The sequence below is a fragment of the Schistocerca cancellata genome, chromosome 4 (assembly GCF_023864275.1).
Source record: "Schistocerca cancellata isolate TAMUIC-IGC-003103 chromosome 4, iqSchCanc2.1, whole genome shotgun sequence".
NCBI lineage: Eukaryota > Metazoa > Arthropoda > Insecta > Orthoptera > Acrididae > Schistocerca > Schistocerca cancellata.
In genome coordinates this window covers 65337694-65363415 of record NC_064629.1, presented here as the reverse complement: position 1 = coordinate 65363415, position 25722 = coordinate 65337694, and the positions used below count along the sequence as shown (strand labels likewise).

The 25722-nt window shown below is 38.2% G+C and overlaps 1 protein-coding gene across 1 annotated transcript in view; it reads left to right on the top strand.

Moving 5' to 3' along the window:
- Positions 1-25722, top strand: part of LOC126183342 (uncharacterized) — a 907422-nt gene that overhangs the window by 877063 nt on the left and 4637 nt on the right. The window contains exons 21-23 of the mRNA XM_049925224.1: positions 5973-6097; positions 14567-14713; positions 22109-22269. Coding sequence (XP_049781181.1) covers positions 5973-6097; positions 14567-14713; positions 22109-22269 — 433 coding nt within the window. The remainder of the gene's footprint in view (positions 1-5972; positions 6098-14566; positions 14714-22108; positions 22270-25722) is intronic.

The window sequence follows — 25722 nt, the reverse complement described above, 5'->3', positions numbered from 1 at the left end:
AAACAACAATAAAAAACTACTGAGATGACTTCTCTCTTTACGTTACTTTTTCCTTTATTGTGAAATGATAGTTGACATCAGTCACTAAAAACAAATCAGAAAAGAAAATAGTTACCAGCACTTTTAATACATTGTTCCAGTGACATACAGAATTGCTGAACACATCTTTATTGAATTTCTGTGGTGAGATAATCAGTCGCTTCTAGATACTGTGATACTTCAACAGTTTTAAAGTTCTATAATGATGTTATTTAAAACTTCAGGCATCTATTATTTGCAATTCTCCTATTTTTATTACTTCTTTAGAGTTCTATTCTAGGGCACAATTGATTTGACTACACGGTTACAGATTTGTTTGGTGTGTCGATAAGTATATTCACCAGGCTGAGAACTTTGCCATCTACACAGTTACATTCTTCCAAATTACTACATTGTGCCAGCACTGCAGCTCGACTGAAGTGATGGGTTGTTGGGTGGAATGTGCAATAGGAGAAGAAGGTGAGGAGTGGGAGGGAATATTGGGGGAAAGCTTGCTAATGGCTGGGAGGGAGAGGCAGCAAGTGGGTGGGTTACAAATTAGGCAATAGTGAGCTCGTTCGAGTTACAGGTAAGGAGAATTGTGTGCAGCGCATATGAGATGGAGGAGTGGATTGGGAGGAAAAGACAGAATAGAGGAAGAGGGCACAGGAAGAATGAAGTTATGGTCATGAAACAGGTGTGGAAGAGGGTATGGGGCAGGGAGTAGTGGAGATTGAAGACAGGAGGATTACGAGATTGGAGGATATGTTGCAATGACAACTCTCATCTATGTAATTCAGAGAATCTGGTTTTGTAGGGTAGCATCAAGATGGTACAGGTTGTGAAGCAGCTATGAAATCGCACACATTGATCACAGCAGTATATCCTGTCACTAGGTGGTTAACTCTGATCTCAAACACTTCATCAATTGCCATTTGTTCAGGTAGGCAGCTGACTGCTTTTTTGGAAATTTGGGATGAAACTGTTGAGGTCATCAGTCTCTAAGCTTACACACTACTTAGTCTAACTTAAACTAACTTATGGAGGACACACACACCCGTGCCTGAGGGAGGACTCAAACCTCCGATGGGGGCAAGATGCCTTAGACCATGCGGCTACCCGACACAGCAGCTGACTGGTGCCCAAATAAAATCCTATGAAGAAATTACAGCAGCCTTGGTGTATGACATAATTGTTTTCACAGGTGGCACTGCCTCAGGATAAGCCTGTTATGAGACTGGAGTGGAATGTGCTGGATGGATGTTGTAATGCTCCTGTTCTGTATATACATTGACAGAAAAAAAATGGAACACCCTTTTAGAGGTTTCCAGATCACTCAAGATTTATTGTTGCAACAGTGCATATGGAGTACATGAAATGATTGCATTTACAGATCAATAGCACATGCTGTTCAGAGGTACCAGGTATTACCCATGGTGAAACACCCATACAAGTATGTGGTGTACCTCCGTGGGCAGCAACACAGGCACAGGCTCTGGCATCCAGTCGATCATACAGGTGGTGAACACTGTCCTGGGATATGTCATTCCACACCTGCTCAACGTGTTCATGTAGTTCTGTAAGAGTTGTTTGTTGACAAGTCACACAAGTCACTTCTCGCCTATCAGATCCAATACGTGCCCTATTCGAGACAAGTCCAGTGAGTGTTTTGGCCAGAGAAGTTGCTGCACATCTTGCAGAGCACAATAAGTTTCACAGGCAGTGTGTCAGCAAGCATAATCCTGTTGGAACATCACATCACCTTCCTGTTGCAAGAATGACAAAAGAACAGGTCTAACAACATTCTGCATACATATATATACCACTGGTTAGCGTCCCCTCCAGAAATATCAAAGGTGAACTAGAGCTGTAGCTTATTGCACTCACACCATAAGGCCTGGGGTGAGGTCAGTGTGTCTTGGATTAATGCACTCTACGAGACAGGTCTACACTGTATGAGCAAAGGACCATTACTTGCATGCAGGCAGAATCTTGTTTCTGTAGACCACAGTGCACCATTCCATCTTCCAAGTGATCTTGTGACAGCACCAGCTGAACCACAAATGTTGATGCTGTGGCATGAGTGGAAGATGGGCTAGAGATGTGTGTGCCCATAATTCGACTGCTAATAACTGGTTCACATCAGTTTGCATTGACACATCTAGGCCTGCATGCCCTCGTACCTGTGCTGTAGTAGCTGTGTGCTCTGCCACTGCTTCCCTTACAATACGACGAGCCTGTCGGGCATGTGTGCTGTGTGGACGTCCACAATCTCATCTACGAATGTAATAATGTCCATGTGACCACTGATACCAGCACCATTGCACAACTGACACGTGTCCAACTTGTGTGGCAATTCTCTGGAAGGACTGTCTTGCCACTTGGCAGGCCACAATTTGACCCCTTACAAACTCACTCAGCTGGCTGTAGGAAGCACGAGTGCATCCCTCTAGCATGGTTACCTACTTCCTTTATACATTTGTACCACACTGAGCCATCTGGCTGTGAGTAATCCCTGTTAAACAACAGACACAGATGACACTCTGGTAGCTATTCCATTAAGCTATCTGTTGGCAGATGATATTGAAACCATTATCAGTACACTTACTATCTCTCGGGTGGCATATGCTATCTTCGGATCAGAATCGATGTCATTTTTCCAGGTGTACTAACTTTTTTCCGGCAATGTATTTACAGAAAGTGTCACAATAAATTTTTGGTCCCAAATTGCATTTCTCACAAGTAATTAAATGAGACTTTTGCAATGTCTTAAGTGTTTTGAAGCAGGAGTTCATAAACACTTAGCTTGAATAGGTCATTGTAGCCGATGATTTTGATTTGTGTCACTTCTTCAGCCTGTTTTGCATTGAAACTCCTTGGTTTTATATTTGTTAATTGTACAAATGATGTGGAACAGGTTTTACACTTTTGCAATAAATGTTGACATCCATGTTACATAAGGTCTCTTCCAATAATTGCTGACTTACAACTCACAACAGCACTGACTGGTACTCCCTTGAACTCCAAATGACTTGCATTAACTACTTTGGCCTAACAATGACCCTTATATACATTCATTCCAATGTGTAATTACTTTTATATAGTTACAAACACAATTTTTCATAATTTACAATGAGAACAACATTGCTTAAGTTAATTTAAATGTGACAGCATATTCAGCAAGAATAAATAAGAGATTATAAGTAAATTGTTTTGTAAAGCAAAAAGGGTTTCTTTGATAAATTTCATATAATAATTCCCTTTAACAGTTATTACACAAATATGAAAGATTTCATCACAAACAAGTTACCATTCTAATTACTACAATATATTGACCACAATCCCTAACCTTCCTCACTTTATACAAATAAAGTGCTCCAGTGTGTACTGAATACTATAAAAGTTGTGTTTGTTTACATGATAGCCATATTGTTTCCTCATCTTATGAAATTCCATTAACATATGTTATTCTGTATGTCAATTATTATTCCCAGTTGCATTATAGAATGATTAGTGTAAGCTGAAAATCATGGGATAATTGCAAATATGTGTTCATGCAACGAAGTTACAGTGTATTTGGATGTACAACATCTGTGTCTTCCACAAGGGCAAAGGACTGGGAGTAAGTGTGATGTAAGAATGGACTAGGATGTTGTCTAGATTGGATGGGCAGTAGAATGCCACTTTGGGATGGGTGGAAAGGATTGTAGGTAAGATGCTCTTCTTTTCTGGTCACAATGATAAATAGTTGAAGCCTTGGCAAAAGATATGATTCAGTTGTTCCAGTGTGGAATGAGACTGGGTCATGAAGCTGATTCCTGTGACTGATTGAGGGATTAGAGGCATGTGTGCATATCAAATGGGAAATCTCATGTGGAATAGATTTGGAAAGTGGCAGGGAGCTAATGTTGTCATTGTAGATGCACCATCCATGGATGGCCACACCATATGGGAGTGACTTTTTGATGTTAAATGGATGGCAATTATCAAAATGATGGAATTGTTAATGGTTAATGGACTTGATATGGTCATTGGTTTGGACTGGAGTCATCAGAGCTGTGGAGATTAAAATCCAGGAAGGGTTGAGGAGGACCAGTTGAAGCAAATGGGAGAAAAAAGTTGAGGCTGTGGAGGAATGCAGAGAGTGTATCTTGATCCTGTGTCCATATCCTGAAGATGCCACCAATGAACCTAAATCAGTCAAGGGATTTGGGATTTTAGGTAGCTAGGAAGGTTTCCTCTAAATGGGCCATAGACAGATTGTCATAGGATGATGCCATGTGGTTCTTCCCCTCGAAGAAGAAGTAGTTATGTGTGACGATGTAGTTAATTAGGTGTGTATGGAGTGAGGTGGTGAGTTTGGAGACAGAAGGAACTTGGGAGAGGTAGCATTCAATAGTGGCTAGGTCATGGGCATGAGAGATATTGAGGTATAGGAATGTGACACCAACTGAGATGAATAAGAGACTAAAGCAGTAAATCTCACCCTCTCAATCCACTTCTCTGTTTCTTCAGGTGCTGTGCACAACTTCCTTTGACTGCAGAAAAAACAAGCTCACCAGTGTCACGTTCCTATCCTGTGCACCTGGCACCTGCCTCTCCCTACAGACCCTACTCGAATTTCTCTTCCACTGATCATCTGCTTTGTCCTTTGTCCACTCCACCCAGCACAACCCCTCACCCCCGTAGAGGTGCAGTGCTGACACAAGGCACAATGAAGTCCACTGGGGCAATGTAACTGTATAGGTGTGTGAGTGGAGTGAGGGATGGATGGATTTGGGATGTGGTTCACATGTGTGCTATCACACACTTGAATATATATCAGGGTCATGATGGGAGCTAAACAAAAATACTTTTTTTTTCTCCTCGTGCATATCCACACCCAGTTAGTCATATAACTGATAAATAAGTGACCAATTGTCAGCATAATTTGAAGGCATCATACATCTGTTCTGGAAATGAGATTACAACTGTCTACTTAGTTGGAGCATATAAGTTTATCTGAGCACAGTAATAGCTATGTCATCTTTTTACTAAATAATGTCAGTAATAATATAAACACACTGTTTATAATTTCAACATCTTGAGTGTATATAAATAATTTCATGGATCCATTAACTTTATCTGAGTTTGTTGTTATGATGAAATACAAACAACAGAATGAGTAGCAATAATCATATTGTTGGTTCCCTGGGTAGTATTTATGCACATAAATGAGAAATGGAACAACATAGGCCAGCTTATTAACTTGCATTTTTCTACTGAGCACACTCACAGAGATGGCCGTATTCTCAATTGGACACATAGCCTACCAGTATTCATAAAGGTCTACACTGGCCATTTATAGATGAGTGGCTAGTTATTTACTTCTATTCAAGAAACTGTCAGTGATACTGCAGGAGTTAATTAGTACAAATAACTTCAAAGTGTCTTTAATTATTTTTCTGCTGTCTGTTATATATTTCACTTCCTTAGGTAATTAGTGACAGATAGTAAAAATAATTTATACTACTATCTGTATTTGTGAATGTCACTGTCATTTTCAAATTGAAATAGACTGTTCATGACAAATTTCACTCAAAACATTTTGTTAAAATTCATCATTGTCTTCATCAATACTGCATGATTCATACATTTATACCCCATACATAATTCTAATTATTTTCTTTGTAATATTTATACATATTATAACAAAGTAGAATTACCTCAAAAAAGTTATAGGACACAAATCTCTCATCTTCAGAGGTAGGTAGTTGTTTTTACCTTTCTTCATTTGTCCTATTATTGCTATGAAGCTTTGGTCAGTAGTCTTCTCAAAGCTGGTATTTCATTCAGTGCTACTAGAAACAGAAACATCAGATAACATCCAGGAAGATACAATACTGATGTTTCTACCATTAAAAAATATTTTCTGCACAGTTACAAAATACTCATGCTTTTATTCATTGTTAAAGATCCTGGCGTCAGAATGTTGAAGCCTGGCTGCAAGATACAGAAAAAGATGTGAAGCAGAGTGAAGATCTGCGCAGAAGATCACGTAGGATTCAGAGTAACAGACGATCACTCGAAGCAGATTCAGGTACTATGCACTAACTATACTACTTACTCATTTCAGGTGTACAAGTAATAACAGATCATTGCAATTTGACTGTAATTAATTTCTTTAACAGAAGAGCTGAACATTAAAGTGACCCTGTTATTTATAACATTTTTGATTCATTATCTCCATTTTCCATGGGTTACATTCATGACTTCTTTCTGTGATGGAGATCATTTTTTGGTATTTATTTATTCTTCCTTAGATCATTCAGCACAACAGTATAGGGCATGTCAGACATATTACAGAAAAAATATTACGTGGATAAGACATGTACAAAGTAGGATAGCAGTAGACCAAGGATAGGTCAGAAAGTTGGCCATGGCATTAATGCAACCATACCAACATTCACCCTAGCAACTTGGGAAAACCATGGAAGACTTCAGTCAGGATGGGAGGGCAGGGTAGAATGCCATTCCTCCTAAATGCGAGTTCATTGCATTAAATTTGGCATACAACATGCACAAGAAGTACAAACAATGATATAACTAGAACACTTAAATGGATTTGCAAAAATAATGCATTCCCTCAAGAAATACATGGCTACACACTGGCCATTAACTCACTTGCAGTTTTGTTACATTCAGAGTTCTAAAACAAAATTTATTTCTTTTCATTCTTAATGAACCCGTTTACATCCATTAATTCAATGTGGAGGTGATCCTGTATTTTGACGTATCTATAACTTCCTTCTTTTGTTGCCACTGCAATTTAAGTTGTAGCAAAGACTGTCATAATTCCTGTTTGTAAATGTTACTATTTTCAAAATATGGCCTGTTGATAGCAAAAGCCGGCCGCTGTGGCTGAGTGGTTCTAGATGCTTCAGTCCAGATCAATGCTGCTGCTACGGTCGCAGGTTTGAATCCTGCCTCAGGGCATGGATGTGTGTAATGTCCTTAGGTTAGTTAGGTTTAAGTAGTTCTAAGTCTAGGGGACTGATGACCTCAGATGTTAAGTTCCATACTGCTTAGAGCCATTTTTTTTTAGCAAAAAGCTTCATAAAAAGCACAATAGGAAGCAATTTTTAGTACCCTAGTTGCTCAAATATTTATCTATACTATTTCTGAGAGTGTAAATCATACATTATTTCTATTAGCTATTTTTGTACAACAAATACTTTATGTAAGTGCAGAATTATTGTACAATATCATTTCCCGTATAATGAATGGAGGTATGCATAGTAGTTCAGTTTTTGTCATTTCGGTGACCTAAATCAGCTTTCACACACACATCAAAAACAGTTGAACTTACAGGGGGTGGACAAAAATATGGAAACACCAAAAACACAATATATTACCATGCTTAATATAGTGCAGGAAACTTATCATTCAAAACAGCTTCCAGTCATCTCAGAATAGATAAGTACAGGTTCTATACGGTTTTCAAGGGAATCTTATATCATTCTTCCTACAAAATGGTGGCAAGTCCAACTAACGATGACAAAGGTGTATGGTGATTGTGTACCCCTCTCCCCAAAGCTGACCACAAATGCTCAATAATATTGAGATATGGTGATTGTGGTGACCAGAGGTGATGCAAAAATTCGTCCTTGTGCTCACAAAACCAGTCCTCGATAATGTGAGCTTCGTGATCAAGGGCCCTGTCAGCTTGGAACACAGCATCACCACCAGGGAACAAACATTGTGCTATAGGATGGATCTGTTGAGCCAAAGTAGTCACATAATCCTTGGCAGTAAGTGATAGTGCAGAGTAACCATGGGGGCCCATGAAATACTGTGATATGGTTGCCCAAATCTTCACCAAACCCCCACCGTCTTTCACTCTTGGGATACCAGAAGTTGTCAGTGTGCAACAAGACCAAATGACATTCTTCCTTTGCCCAATTGCCCAGGTATTATGGCTTTGGCACTATGTTTACCTTTCATGGGCATTTGCATCAGTGATGAGTAGTTTTGAAACTCCAGCTCCTCCTGCAGTTCTCAACTTCTGGATCTTCCTTCATGTTGTTTTGTTGCTGACAGGGTTTGCGATAGTGACATTCACTTCTGCAGTGACTTTTTGAGCTGTTGTCCTCTTATTTTTCATCACAATCCTCATGAATGACCATCCATCATGATCACTAAATACACACTGTCATCTGAGTTGTGACTTAGCAGATGACATTTTTTGCTTTCCCTGTATGTTTCATAGTGTGCCTCTTGAAGCATCAAACACTTTTTCTGTTTTCATTACAGAAGCACCCACCATATGAGCACCAACAATGTGCTCAGATTCAAATGCACTGAGCTCTGACATAACGGACTCACAACTACACAGAACACTGTTCTGACCACAGCTGACACTTGTAACACATAGAGAACAATGCATGGGGGCAGGCATCTGTGTTTACATTCAAGCATGCATTTCTCATGATGTTTCCATATTTCTGTCCACCCCCTGCAAAACCAAAAAATTTTGGGCTATCTACTTGTATTCTTATGTTTTGTAAACTGCTACATTTACATGGTTGTATTATGCTTTCTTTAAAACTGCTTATCTGATGTTTGTGTCTATGTCTTCTCTTGAGTAATTCTGTACATGCAACAGATCATTGTATACAATTTAACAACTAAAAGTTAAAGCAGTCATGAAACTGAAGGTTTGTTTGAACACAACAATGCTTCTCTCTCTCTCCCTCCCTCCCTCTCTCTCTCTCTCTCTCTCTCTCTCTCTCTCTCTCTCTCTCTCTCTCTCTCTCTCTCTCTCTTTCTCTGACAAACACGCACCCACCCACCCACCCACACACACACACACACACACACACACAAGAAAACATAAACTGTTTGAAAATTACTCCATTAAATTTCGGGCATGCAGCCGCGCAAATAAAATTTCTTCTACTGATATTTCGGCCGCGTATCGTCCGGCCATCTTCAGAGCGAGTCACAAGACTGATGACAAGGTGCCAAGCGCGGCCTTATATGCTCCACCGCGGCGGTACTGCGCATGCGGGTCACAGATGCTGCGCCGCCTGTGGCGAAAGCGTACGGACGTTCGATGTGCTTATCGATGTTTGATCGGCGGCGATGACACGGTGACGACTTCTCTGCAATTTAATTAGTCCAAGAGCCGGATTCCATGCTTTGTCCAAATTGAAACCTTTATCTCTGTTTATTAAATTGTTGGCTAATCGAATTTCTATGGCTTCCTTGAATACAGAATCCCAAAAAGAAGAGGTAGATGTTAAAATCTTCACATCACTGTAATTCATGGAATGACCCGTATCAATACAGTGTTCGGCCACAGCTGACTTGTCTGGTTGTAATAGGCGTGTGTATCTTCGGTGCTCCACGCACCTTTCATGAACGGTGCGTGTTGTTTGACCTATGTATGACTGCTCACAATTTCCGCAAGGAATCTGGTACACACCCGCCTTACGAAGCAATAAATCGTCCTTTACAGAGCCGAGTAAAGCCGCAATCTTCGTGGGGGGCCGGAAGATCACCTTAACACAGTGTTTCTCTAGAATACGGCCTATCTTTGAAGAAAGAGCACCCACATAAGGCAGAAACGCCCTAGATCTGAAGAAATTACTATCCTCTTCCGCATCGTATACCTTCTTTTTAGGTTTTACATCGAATGCTCTACGAATTTGTTGCGGAGAATATCCATTCGATTTAAAAATACTCTTGAGGTATGTTAGCTCTCCTTGTAAATTGTCTTCATCGGATACACAGTGCGCCCGATGCACTAAGGTCTTAAGGACACCCATGCTCTGAGAAGGGTGATGGCAGCTACTGGCATGAAGGTATAGATTTGTATGCGTTGGTTTCCGATGTACGGCATGTCCTAATGTGCCATCACTTTTACGGCGAACGACAACATCCAGAAAGGGGAGGCACCCGTCTTTTTCTATTTCCATGGTAAATTTAATGCTAGCATGGATAGAATTCAAATGCTGAAGAAATCGATGTAATTCATCCATACCATGGGGCCATACCACGAATGTGTCGTCCACGTACCTCCAGAAGACCGTGGGTCTTAAGTAAAGGGCTAAATTTTGCCCCTACTCCCAAGACTTTGCCGATATCATCTTTCATCAGTGCCATTGAACACATTCGTGGTATGGCCCCATGGTATGGATGAATTACATCGATTTCTTCAGCATTTGAATTCTATCCATGCTAGCATTAAATTTACCATGGAAATAGAAAAAGACGGGTGCCTCCCCTTTCTGGATGTTGTCGTTCGCCGTAAAAGTGATGGCACATTAGGACATGCCGTACATCGGAAACCAACGCATACAAATCTATACCTTCATGCCAGTAGCTGCCATCACCCTTCTCAGAGCATGGGTGTCCTTAAGACCTTAGTGCATCGGGCGCACTGTGTATCCGATGAAGACAATTTACAAGGAGAGCTAACATACCTCAAGAGTATTTTTAAATCGAATGGATATTCTCCGCAACAAATTCGTAGAGCATTCGATGTAAAACCTAAAAAGAAGGTATACGATGCGGAAGAGGATAGTAATTTCTTCAGATCTAGGGCGTTTCTGCCTTATGTGGGTGCTCTTTCTTCAAAGATAGGCCGTATTCTAGAGAAACACTGTGTTAAGGTGATCTTCCGGCCCCCCACGAAGATTGCGGCTTTACTCGGCTCTGTAAAGGACGATTTATTGCTTCGTAAGGCGGGTGTGTACCAGATTCCTTGCGGAAATTGTGAGCAGTCATACATAGGTCAAACAACACGCACCGTTCATGAAAGGTGCGTGGAGCACCGAAGATACACACGCCTATTACAACCAGACAAGTCAGCTGTGGCCGAACACTGTATTGATACGGGTCATTCCATGAATTACAGTGATGTGAAGATTTTAACATCTACCTCTTCTTTTTGGGATTCTGTATTCAAGGAAGCCATAGAAATTCGATTAGCCAACAATTTAATAAACAGAGATAAAGGTTTCAATTTGGACAAAGCATGGAATCCAGCTCTTGGACTAATTAAATTGCAGAGAAGTCGTCACCGTGTCATCGCCGCCGATCAAACATCGATAAGCACATCGAACGTCCGTACGCTTTCGCCACAGGCGGCGCAGCATCTGTGACCCGCATGCGCAGTACCGCCGCGGTGGAGCATATAAGGCCGCGCTTGGCACCTTGTCATCAGTCTTGTGACTCGCTCTGAAGATGGCCGGACGATACGCGGCCGAAATATCAGTAGAAGAAATTTTATTTGCGCGGCTGCATGCCCGAAATTTAATGGAGTATTCATTACGCCGCGAGAAGTTGAAAATGCACATGTTTGAAAATTATCTGCATCACTTCATGACATATATAGTTTGTGTTTTTTTAACATTAAAAACCTCTTTCTCAATACACTTTTCACCACAGGAATTTCCCATGTACAGGCACGTGTGTAATGGAGGTAAATATAAACTTATGTTGTCAGTGTCAGTCATGAGTGGGAGAATATAAGTTCTGTACCCAGTTCAGTCTACCAACATGGCTTAAAGTGTCATTTCAAACTTAGACCATGAGTGCATTGTCACTTTATGGCAAGAAAGGTTGGCAGCACAAGAAGTCACCTGCTGAATTGATATACATTACAGTGACCTCTTTCAAACATTCGGCCACTATTGCTAACAACAAAACATTGAAGATCTGTCTCACAGTAGTCACCGGCAGTTGACAATACTAGCTGATGATCACCACATACAAATTGGGGTTCATAGGCACCCCAGGAAGAATGTAGCAGAATTATAATGTAACAGGGAGGACTGTGTCAACTCATTCAGTATGCTCTATCAACAAATGATTAATTTGGCCTACAGACCTTCATTACCAAAAGTAATACAAATCTCCCAGCACAATTATATACAAAGAAGATATGAAAGGGAACATTTGAAGTGAAATCTAGATCAATGATGTAAGGTTCTCTTCACCAACAAATGCAGGATTTCTCTCACATCTGTTGATCATAGCAGAAGAATATAGAGTTGGTCAGGTACAAATACATATCTCAATCATTCAGTTCTATGGGTTCAGTAGGAAAATATGTTAGTCATGTTTTGGGCCAGTATCTTGTACAGATGTCAGGTGCATTTCATCATCATCAAGGGTGATTTGTGGGCTGTGTAGTACCTGAACAAGATTCTCCAACCTAATACCCAGCCTGCAATCAACATTTCCATGATAGATTCATCTTTCAAGATGGTAGTAAATGAGCATACCTTGACCACCTCATGAACACCTTCCTCCAGGAGACTTGAATCTATCAAATGGAAAAGACTGTGATACCTGCTGACATGAATCCAATTGACCATGCTGGGGACAAGTTGAAATTTGCATTTTATGTAGATGCAGGAACGCTCTTCGCATACTAGATGATTGGAAGAGGCCTTCCACGAATGAGAGGAGTTGAGTTAAGCAGCAATACTTCCTCCAACTTGAGAAAAGCATCCCAAGCATGATACAAGCATGTTACACCACAAAGGGTGAAGCAGCAGTGTATTGATTTCACAGATGTGTACTTTCAGACTACCTTTACTTTTGCTATTTTTTGTTTTTATTTCACAGTATGATGTGTTTCTTGTTTAGAAGTTCCCATTAAAACTTCTAGGACTTGTAGAGGGGAGTGAGTACATAATATTCTGAATGGGAACCCATGCCCAGAAACATACTGTTCCCATTCTATGATGGTTTCAGTTCAGATGTGTAACACGTCCACATCTGCTGAGGGAAAGAGAAAAGTCACAGACTTACTTGTCCTGGTATGCAATAGGGCAGACAGGATGATGCGTGCTGTCACATGGCCACCTGATGTCATTTAATGCCTGCCTTGTTGTGAGACCTATTCAGTGCCCTCAATTCAATAAACAAGGTTTTTCGAATACACACACATGCTCCTTGTGTATGGCAAAGCTCAAGATAACACAAGAGCTTCTCGTTGACTGTATCACATATCTTTTCTGCAATGTAGCACACCATCGCACAACCTTTTTGTCCAAGTTATGCATCAGCTCTGAGAAACAGAGCAATGCCGCCTGCTTAAATTTGAAGACAATGTACTGCACAGTGTTGAAAGTAAGTCATCAATGAAAATTTGAACAATACGTTGTTCAATGGTTGTTAGTCACAGTATCATCTGGGATGTTTTGTATGAGCTACAATTACATCTGTACCACTTACAAAGGGTACACGCTACGGGTCCAGCTTATTTTCCATAATGCATTGCCTACTGCACATTGCTCCTGCACTGCTGCATCAATACACCACTGTTTCCACTCAGTTTCTGTTCACAGATGAATGTTAAGTTCACTAGGTACAGTGTTCTAAATTCACAAAACAGCCATGTCTCAGCAGACAAAAGCCTTCATGCCATGCATCTTCAGAGATATCAGCACCGGTTTGGTATTAACGAGTGGGCAGGTATTCTGGATGGTCATGTGATTGGGCTTTACCTCCTTCCACTCAAACTGACTGGTCCTGCATACTTGATCTTCCTACAGAGTGTATTACACCCATTCTAGGAAGCTGTGTCACTTAATGACCCTCAGGAAATGTGGTTTCAGCATGATGGCGCACCATCTAACTTCTCACGTGCGCTTCGGAGAAATCTCAACAGATGATATGTTGGAAGATGGATAGGCCTAAGTGGTCGAACTGCATGACCTTTGCATTTAACTTGTATGGACTCCTTGTGGGGTCATATGCAAAGTTTAATGTACGAGACTCCTGTAGAGACAAAGGGAGGTCTGCTGGCACGAGTTCTGGCCACTGCACTAGAAACTGAAGAGACATCAGGTGGCATGGCAAGTGTGTACCAGAACATGCTTCGTAGGTATAATGTCTGTAACAATGTTGGTGGTCACAACATTGAGCCGGTGTTGTAATGCATCAGCACTGTTGTCTATGTACAGTATGCTAGGTTCTTTTTTGTTTCAGACAAATATAAACACATAATGTTTAACTGTTAATACAAAATAAATGTGCTTAAGTGATAAATGGATATTTCATTATGTTTCCTTTTGAACTTTTATCTGATAACAGTACTGCATCATACCTAATTCAGTTTCTCAAGCAGAAGTGGATGAGTTAAACATCTGAACTGAAACAGTCGTAGAATGGAAACAGTACATTTCCAGACATGGGTTCCTAGGTTCCTGTTCAAAGTATTATGTACTTTCTCACCTCTACAAGTCCCACAATTTAGTAACAGGAATTTCTGAACCTCCTGTATATGAGACTTATTCTTTTGTTCCTTGCTCCCTTTGAATCTAATCCCATATTTGTTCACAGATACCCAGTTGGGCAAGAACTTTTTTGAGCAGTTTATTTGCTATTCTCTCTCTCTCTCTCTCTCTCTCTCTCTCTCTCTCTCTCTATCTCTCTATCTCTCTCTTGGAGACCTGCTATGACATGTATTTTACATTACACACAGTAAAATTACAAGAAAATTATTTATTCCTTATCTTGAAGAATAAAAGTAATGTTGTTCTTTCCCTAGAGAGTGAAGGGCGTGGAAGTACTCTTGATACCTTACCAGAAGAAAAAGCAACTCTTGGAAAAACTACTAACTATAAGAGAGTGTATCCTGACTGGAGGCCTACTATAGAAAAAACTGATGTTGTTGGAGCTATGGAAGCCATTGAAGGTAAACATTCTTACACTTCCTTCCGCAGTACCACATCTGGTAATATTTAGCAATAAGAAGATTTTCACAATAAAGTTTATAGTTATAAAGAACATTCTCTTAATATTTATCAGTATACAAAAGCCCAACAAAACATATAATTTTCAGAAACATATTTCAACTTATTTTATAATCAAAGCATGATAAGTGGGTATAAGACTTGATGGAATTTTCTTCTGAAGTGAATGGAAAATAACTAATTCTTAAATATAACTTTCAGGAAATCAGACAATAATATTTATCTGTTCTACAATTAATTATAGTACACCAGAATTAAATAATTCTAATCGAATCTGTCCTGTAAAGCGTGACAGCATATAACAATGCAAATCTGAATATGTTTTGATAATTCATCTTGCTTCATAAAACACAAATTCAAAATTAAATTAAAACCTTACTCACATAATCGCAACCAGACCTGCCTTTATGCCTTTAGTGTGCCACTCAGCACAATAGATAATTTTAAAAATGTAAAGAAATAAGCATAAGAATAAGATTCTGAATTACTATCCACTGAATGTAGAAGACAAAAACAATGGAAACTCTTTGTTAGGTACATTTATGTATGCTGCTAAGTTAGACAGCTTGTAACTGTGTGTGGGCCAACTTCTGCAGGATGAATTAGGGTCAGAATACCAGGTCATAAGTTTCTTCAAACCTAGTGCTGGACTGGGGCAGGTTACAGAGGATTTAGGTTCACTATGTAGAGGCTTTACTAAGGAAGATACCACGGTTATTGTGGGTGGGCCAGGCAACAGTATTGACAGAGATCTGGAGTACAGCATCGAGTGTGACCTGGCAAAGATTGCATCAACATCGAGTCATACCAGTGTTGGGTTTGTGTCGGTTCTGGAACGCCACGACCGACCTCATTTGAGCTCTTCTGTCAGGAGAGTTAATTTGGAGTTGGAACGGCTACTTGGATCTGGTGCAGGGTCACACATTGGTGTGGTTCCTGTTGATTCACTCTGTAGGTGGGACTATACTAGACATGGCCTACACCTCAACAAGAAAGGGAAGGGTAAACTGGCTGGGCTGATAGCAGGAAATTTAAAGGGGGGAGGAACTACATCTCATGGTGGAAACTCTTTTTTAGTGTAAGATCAGTGTCCAGTGTGAAACTCAGCCAGGCAAGTACTAAAGATGTTAAAAAAGTTCAAGATACTCACAAAAGTAAAGTGAAAAGTAATGTTGCTATATTTCTTCAAAATATTGGGGGATTTAAGAATAAAATTGACGAGCTTCTGCTTTGCTTAGAAGATATAGAAACTGAGAATGTAATAGATGTACTATGCCTGTCTGAGCATCACATTGTCACTGATATGCAAAAGGTTAGCATCAATGGGTACAAATTAGCTGCACATGTAAGTAGAGATAATATGATGAGAGGAGGAGTTGCCATATATGTCAAAAGCTTCCACAGTGTAAAAAATTTAGAAACTAAAAAATTTTGTGTAGGGCAACATATGGAAGCATGTGCCACTGAACTTAAAGTAAATGATGGCACTTTCATAATTGTAACAGTGTATAGGTCCCCCTCAGGGAATTTCCAGCTATTTCTAGGAAACTTGGATGCTTTGTTGTGCTATCTGTCAGACAGGGGGAAGCAAATTATCATTTGTGGGGATTTCAATGTCGATTCCCTGAAAGAGTGTAATAGGAAGAATGACCTTGTAGTATTACTCAGTTCTTTCAATTTGAGCTCCGTCATTGATTTTCCTACTCAGATAACAAAGAACAGCAGTACATTGATAGATAACTTTTTTATAGACCAAGATAAGTTTAAGGACATAAATGCTTATCCTGTTGAGAATGGTCTTTCAGATCATGGTGCACAGCTAGTTACAGTACATGACATAGCTCCATGCAGTATATCAAATCAGACTTTCAAAGCAGTGCGTTCAATTAACAATATAAATATTGCAAACTTTAGGGAAAGCTTACAGCAGCTAGACTGGGATGAAGTGTATAAGGAACCCGATGCAAACTTGAAATATAACTTATTTCACGATACATTTTTAAGGGTATTTGAAAATTGTTTTCCCAAGAAAATAGTTAAACATAATTCCAAGAAAACATATAAAAAACCTTGACTAACTAAAGGAATAAGAATATCTTGCAACCATCAAAGAGAACTGTATCTAACAGCAAGAGGGAGTACTGACCCCGAAATTGTTCAATATTATAAAAACTATTGTGCGGTACTAAGAAAAGTTATTAAAAAGTCCAGAAGCATGTGTATCATGTCTGAGATCAGTAACTCTGATAATAAAATTAAAGCAATTTAGTGCCATAAGACTGAATGACAAGTGTACTAACAAACAATCAGAAATTGAAAATATTTTCAGTAATTATTTTTTAAAAGTTGTGGAGAAAATAGGATCTAGATCTTCACTAGAAGAGGCAAGGCTACTAATAGAAGAGGCCATACCTGTGCAGTTTGAAACAAATGTAATTCCACCAACCTCTCCCTCTGAAATCAGTAAAATAATAAACTCACTGAAAAGAAAAAGCTCTTACAGAATTGATGGCATTTCCATCAAGGTACTTAAAGCTTGTTCCCCACAGATAAGTAGGATTCTCAGCCACATATGTAATAGCTCTTTGGAGCAGGGTGTTTTCTCCAATAGACTGAAATATGCCATTGTAAAACCATTGCATAAAAAGGGGGATACGTTGGATGTCAACAACTACCACCCAATCTCTCTTCTGACAGCTCTATCAAAAAATTTTGAGAAAGTAATGTATTCAAGAGTAGCCTCCCATATTTGTAAAAATAACGTACTAACAAAATGTCAGTTTGGTTTTCAGAAAGGCTTTTCAACAGAAAATGCTATATACGCTTTCACTGATCAAATATTAAATGCTCTGAATAACCGGACATCACCCATTGGTATTTTTTGTGATCTCTCAAAGGCCTTTGATTGTGTAAATCATGGAATTCTTTTAGATAAGCTAAAGGGGCAGTGCACAAATGGTTTAATTCATACTTAACTGGAAGAATGCAGAAAGTTGAAATAAGTGGTTCATGTAATGTTAAAACAACAGCTGATTCCTCAAACTGGGGGGGGCTATCAAGTACGGGGTCCCACAGGGTTCGGTCTTAGGTCCTTTACTGTTCTTGATATACATTAATGACTTACCATTCCACATTGATGACGATGCAAAGTTAGTTCTTTTAGCTGGTGATACAAGTATATTAATAACATGCAAAAACCAAGAACTAAGTGATGTAACTGTAAATGATGTTTCCCACAAAATTATTAAGTGGTTCTCAGCAAACGGATTCTCGATGAGAGGTTAAACTGGAAGCAACACATTGATGGTCTGCTGAATCGTCTGAGTTCAGCTACGTATGCTATTAGGGTTATTGCAAATTTTGGTGAGAAGAATCTCAGTAAATTAGCTTACTATGCCTACTTTCATTCACTGCTTTTGTATGGTATCATATTCTGGGGTAATTCATCATTGAGTAGTAAAGTATTCATTGCTCAAAAACGTGTAATCAGAATAATTGCTGGAGCCCACCCACAGTCATCCTGCAGACATCTATTTAAGGATCTAGGGATCCTCACAGTAACCTCACAGTATATATATATATTCACTTATGAAATTTGTTGTTAATAATCCAACCCAGTTCAAAAGTAATAGCAGTGTGCATAGCTATAACACCAGGAGAAAGGATGATCTTCACTATGCAGGGTTAAATCTGACTTTGGCACAGAAAGGGGTAAATTATGCTGCCACAAAAGTCTTTGGTCACCTACCAAACAGCATCAAAAGCCTGACAGATAGCCAACTAACATTTAAAAATAAATTAAAAGAATTTCTAGATGACAACTCCTTCTACTCATTGGCTGAATTTTTAGATATAAATTAAGGGGCCAAAAAAAAAAATACTTAAACATTAGTGTCATGCAATATTTTGTGTAATGTGATATCTTGTACAGACATCTTTTATTAACCTGACTGACACATTTCACATCATTACGAAGTGTCGTATTCATGATCTATGGAACAAGTATTAATCTAATCTAATCTAATCTAACATTTAATATTGTGCAAAGAGTTGAGACACAGCTATGGTAATAACTTAATATTTACTTAAATTAATGAAAAAACATGCATAGATATCACAATGCAACTGACAAGAAGTCATCTTCACACCCTTATTCACTTTCTCCATGTTTTTACCTCTGGTTCTAAGTCTGGGACATTCTTCAAATGAATCATCTACAAGAAAAGACTGGGCATCTTTTAATTCAACCACCCCTTTTTTCAGTTGTTTTAAATGAAGGTGCACATTCATAATATGCTTCCTAAGCTCGGAGATGAATTTCTTTTGCCAAATAAACCACCCAAAGCAAGGAATTTGATGATGGCACTACATTCCAGTTTATCAATTTGAACAAAACACATGAAAGATCTAACTGTTTTAAAAACCATCATAAGCAAATCTGTTCTGCATCTCTAGTTGATAGTGATACTATATTATATTGCATAACAAGTACAAAGATAACAGAAATATAATTACAGTAATACCAATGTCACCCTTATGCAAGGTTAAAAAAAGATTCCCTGATTTTGTCACACAAATGAAATATGTCCAAGATAATATTATTGTGCAAGAGACTGAAATATTCATTTTGACATCATTAACACAGAAAATTCACAGATTGCTACTTTGGTGAGTTTAAAGATGACTTGAAACTACAAAATTTCCATATTCAGCAACAGCTACAGCAGTATTTCAGTTATTAAAAATTATTATTATTATTATTTTCAAAAAGTAATGCAGTGTAATAACATCAAGACAAATAATAATCTCTACAAAGACATCAAAGATATAACATTAGTACAGATTCATGGACACAGTAGACTATATTCTTCAACAACAAGATTTCACCTCCTCCTTAACTTTCATTTCCATCTTCATCCATCACAGCATTAAAATAAATGTACACCCCAGAAGGACTCTTTAAAATCATACTCACTGCACACATACTTGGCTCTTCCTCATGCACACTGTGAAGTTGGGTAATAGCAAACCATCTCTGCTGTGGACTTGCCATCAGACCACTATGAGAAACCTGTATTGCCATATTTATAGTCACTGAGTATGTGAATCCACCTTCAGTATATGGATCCACCTTCCTGTATTTTGAGATTTTCATTAATTTATCATACCATTCTATGTGTAATCACATTTCTACAACTACATGATTATTTTGCAGTTCACACTTAAGTACTTGGCAGAGGACAATTGAATATTGACCATTCCTCCTGCAACACCCTGATATTGGGAACCACAGAGGGCCTATAACACTTCATTGGGGAACCCTAGATATTACTCCAGTTTCATTCAATGAATTCTCATCAATTACTACAAACTTTGACCTTTTCGGCAGAAAATCATGAATCCAGATACACAACTGAGCTGATACTCCATAAGCACACAATCTGATCAGAAGCTGCTTGTGAGTGACCATGTCAATTTGTGCGGATCTAGAAATATGGAATACCTTGACATCCTCTGTAAATAGCACCCATTACTTCATGTAAATAAAGAACCAGTTGTGTTTCACAAGAAAGATATTTTTTGAATCCCTGCTGGCTGTGTGTCATTAGATCATTTCTATGAGATATTTCACATTACTGGAACACAGAATATATTAGAAAGTCACATTGTAAATCAATGTCAATGATCTGGGTCTAAAATTCAGTGAATTGCTTCTATTTCCTTTCTTGTTTTTTGTTGCGGCCCATGCAGCTTTCAAGTTTCTGGGTACAGATCTTTTGTTGAGCAAGTGGCTGTATATGACTGCTAAAAATGCAGCCATTTCATCAGCATTCTTCAAAAGGAACCCATTTGTTATACCTCCTGGACTGGAAGACTGACTTTATTTGATGACTTACATTGCTTTGCTACACCAAGGGTATTTACTTCCAAATTACTCAGGTTTGCATTCATGAACTGATTTGAATTTTGGAATAGTTGTTGCACTTTCTTCAGTGAAGGGATTCTGAAAACTGTATTTAGTTGCCCCTTTTTTAGTAGTGATGTCGTCAGTAACATTACCATAGCTGTCACATGGTGACGGACTCTTGCACTGATATATCTTTTATAAGGCCAGAATCTCTTTGGATTTTCTTCCAGATTTCAAGACAGAGTTTTGTTACGGAAACTATTAAAAGCAGCTCACATTGAAGTTTGTGCTAACTTTGTCAAATCATATTACTCTGCTTCTAATTCACTGCAACAAGGAATCTTTCATCTCTAATTACTTTCAGTTATGGAAACAGAAGACAACTGGAGAATCTAGACTGAGATTTTAGGTTCAACACACAAGAAATTCACACCTGTTTGCTGTAGTTGAGACTATGCATTGTTATAAAGAAGCATAATCCAAACATACCTGTAATTTTGTATAGTGCAGTCTAGCTATTTTGCAGCTCCATTGCTCATAGATCCAGCAAGGAGAGAGCACTTTTCAACTCCAAAGACACTAACACAGTAATTGAACTATAGGATATCTTCCCTTTTTTCTAAATTGTTAACAAGGATCAAGTGATTACATGTACTGATGCCATTTTTTTGATACTGTCACATTGTAACCACAATCAGGTCCAGTCCAATAACAGGGTCTTGAATGAAGTAGAACATTTAGTTAGCACTGATAGCACTTTTACTATTGACACCAATGTACAGACAGAAAAGAACTGCTTCCTGGATGGAGAGTGCTGCTATTTATACAACACAGAATATTCCAAAATATGCAAACATTACAAGCATAATAAATTTTGACAACCCTTCAGAAATGATAAATACTAAATAACACATATTTGATGGTGATCACACTTGAACTGGCAATCCACAACTTGTCAGCCAGCAGTGCTAACCACAACTCAACATTGTACGCAGCACAGCTCATGGCAGTATGACAAATAATTATTTCAACAGGTATAATGAGTTCAAAGGCACCATACAGCATATTTTATGCACAGCAGAGAAACAGCCATTTAATTCCCCATTCCTAATATTTCTTTCCACAACTTGTTCTTCCAAATGAACTGTGGAGACATGGCCATTTTCATGATTCATTCATTACATTACCAAAAGCATAATTCATAAATAAAACTCGCTGTCTAACTTTTCTTGCTTGAAGAAACCAATCACAGCTGTCACCTCTGAGCTCAACAAAGCTATTCTTTAAAAAAATTTGTAGGTTTCTCCTTTAGAATGATACAGACTACCCATCAGTACATCCAAACAATTATTTTTTTTATCAAACTGTTTAAGTCAGAGCAATTGCCTGAAAATATAACCTACAGTTATTGAATTTTTATCTATTTCAGATGCTCAGCCCCACAGTACTATCAAGGACAAATCAGCCTGGCGCAAATCCAATTTGAATGTCCCAAACAGTGCTGAGGAAACAGAAGTTGATGTTAGGAGGCTCAGGCGGATGAGATCTAGAGGCAGCATTGAACCAGTGTCACAAGGAAACCCTCTACAGGTAATGTGTGATTCTCATCCATGATAGTTATATCACTGATGCTATTTTGTGCTTAATTGTTTCACTTTATCTAGCTTGTGTTTAATCTTGATGTTAATGAATTGCACATATTAATGTAGTAACTATTTTGGCTTCCACTGGAGAATAAATCAAATTTTGTATTTTCTTTTTATCCGTGAAAAATGATGAGAACATGTTTGTTCACTATAAAATGCAAGTTAGATCCTACAAGAATTACTTATAATAGAGTTGTGGAATGTAAGCAGCACACATAATCACAAGAGTCAGTAGCAAGTCATTGGAATCTATAGACAAGGTTAAAGTATATAATTATACTTGAAGATGCAAACTGGAACTTTTTTCAAAGTAATTGGCGAATCATTTTTACTGCAGTATCATTTTTAAAAAAGCAGAAACTGAAGCACTTTATTTTGAACTAAAGGCAGCAAACAATAGTTTGAATGGGATAGAAATTTCATTAATTTCTGCATGAGAAGCATCACCCTACTTTGTAATATCTTACCTCTAAGCCACTGTGAATGTTCTGCCCTTCAATAAGACTGAGTAAATTACATTTCATTGCCCATAACAAATAGTGTAACATGCCTTGATCTGATATTTTGCTACTCAATGGCAGTTTAGCCAAATACCGTTTTTACTACAGCTCCAAAACTTCATAATATGTTTTGAGCATAAAGTATGTGATTATTCTTCATACACTTGAGACATGATGCACAGCAGCTGAGGTTTGTTTTAAAAGGTGTGGAAATGTCTTTCCAATCACCTGCATTATGATTTTCATTACCTCAAAAGAACTGTTTAAAACTGTAGATATTCACACATTGTCTGATTATATGAGGAAGTTTGAAGAAAACTATTTGTTCCTGTGATAAATGTTATACTTTGGTTATCATTATTTCACATTAAAGAGTGACCTTTCTTGTAATTATAATTTTTTTAAGTTCATTTTAATAGCTTAATGGTACATGCTTTTCAAATGCACTTCATTCCAAAACTGTCCCATCACTGGCAGTTTTGTAACACAATCCTAAGTGAATTTCTTCAATGAAACAGCTTGAGAATTCAGAAATAATATGCTCATTATTTTTGTACACATAAGAAAATTGAATAGAATAATTTTCAGTGATTATTTCAGTCTGTTTGGAGAGTGTGTTATGTCGTCTACTGACATAAATCAGCCTTTTTTCAATGAGGTGCACAGTTCTTTGATATATTAAAAATCCAAATGGTAAAACGTTTTAGTGAAGTATTTAAGTTGTATTTAATACACATGGACAGAGCTCAAGAATGACACAAGGCACAACAGCTAGTCAGCTGGAGAGTGACAAGGTCTGGCTCCCATTGTACATAAAGATTCATAGCAGCCATTATGCTTGGTGCCTTCTGATGGAAATGATGTAGACTATACTTGGGAGGGTCTTTGCAATTTGCTACCATGTATCTTCTGATTTTTCAACTATTTTAAGCTGAATAAAGCGATTCGTATATTTGCTTCTTGGGTTGTGCTCCATACAACTTTACCAGCTAGTATTATGTCTCTTCAACCCATTTTTGTGCACTGTCAGTTTTTTACATGTCAGATCTCAAAAACAATTATAATATTGAAAAATGAGGGGTAAATCAGACCAGTTGACTGTATTATCCTTCTAGAGATGACATTTCAGGTAGCAGAAAAAAACTTTTTCTTGCCTGATAGCGATTAGCATGTTGCATGTGTACTTTATTCAGAAACAAGTAATGTGGTCAAAAGAAAAGAAAGTAGCTCACTACAGTTTCTTGTGTAGTATGTGGCAACAACTGTGAAGAAACTAGCAGCTCTCATTCTTGGCCCAAGCATTTTTTAACCAAAAAAGTGCTGCCCATGAAGAAAATAAATCATAGTTGGCAGATGTATGCAAGGTGCGAGGCAAGACTAGTAAGAACTAGACAAAAAAAGTGTGTCATGCAGAAAAATCCTGGTGTCATTCCATTGGCAGTGTTTCTACTTACATGCCTGAATGTTTCAAATAAATCAAATTACGTATAGGAAAAATTTCTAGGAAGGATTTTTTTTTATCTGAGAAACTTGACTCGGTAAACATTTTTCTCTTTATAACATATTGTCATTTTCTTGTGAATATAAAGACCAAATCTGGCCATTTAAGAGACCACTTCATTCAAATTTATTTCATTCAGTTTAAAAACTCTGCATTCTGCTAATGAGAACAATAGCCTAATTTCAATGTTTTCTTGTATGTACATTGAATCAAACTTCTGTTCTATCTGTACTTTTTCTTAGATCTTTCCCATTTTTTAGCCTTAGACTGGTTACATCAGTTTTTCATTGACACAATAATTCCATCCATTTTATGTTAACAAAGCTTACATTTATGTGAAGACTTTTACAAGTGGTAAATTATGGATATGAATCATTTCCTTTCTATATGAAAGATGATGCATGCAGCCTAGTTCCACAGTGTCATCTTACTTGTTAGTACATTACAACAAAGGTATCATACACCTGACTGTGATGACTCGTGGCGGTTCATTCTGAGTGTCAGTTGCTACAGAGTTAGGCCTACCAATGTCTTCCTCGACATTTAACCAGTGTCTGCTGGTAAGAGAGTGTTCAGCTATCTATCTTCAGTATACAATTAATGCCAAACCAGATACCACCAGATGTAAATACACTTGACAGTCATGTTGGACTACAGTGATGATTGATATTGTATGAGACATTAAAGTAATAAATGCTGTTTCTAAGAGAGTGTTAGATGGTATAGTGCTGGAGGAACACTGGTTGCACCATTGTGTATCATGTCTGATCCCACTTGCTGTTACTTGTTGGTGAACTGAACAATGACTATTACATTAAGGAAATTTTAGAGCTGCAGGCAGTGCTGCTTAACTCTTTCCTGGAGCTGTATTCCAGCAAGTTATTGCCTATTCACAAGCTATAAAGTATGCTGAAGTTTTGTGTGCACAACAAATACTGCTTCTTTCCTTGCCTACCAATACACATTACAAATCACTTACTGAACACATCTACGATTTCACTGATCTGTTACTCATTCCTGTCAGGTAGTAGCTTATCCTACCAAATATATACCCAAGATAAAAACTATCTAGAACATCTCTCCCCAGAAACAGGTGCAAATCCTATTATTTGATAATGTGACCTGTCGAGATTCATATCACAGCCCATCAAAGCTTTGGAAAATATTGAATTTGGGTATACTGCTTTATTAATCTGCACATTTCATAATTTCTTTTTTTGACTGTAGGTCATATGTGTACTAAATTTTATTCATTACCAATGAATCATATAACAAGTTGTAGTAGCAGTTAAGACACTGGGCTGAAATTCAGGAAGAGTGAGACTCTGATCACCCATCTGCCCAACCTGATTTAGATTTTTCAGGTTTCCCTAATTACTTTATAGAAATGGCACAC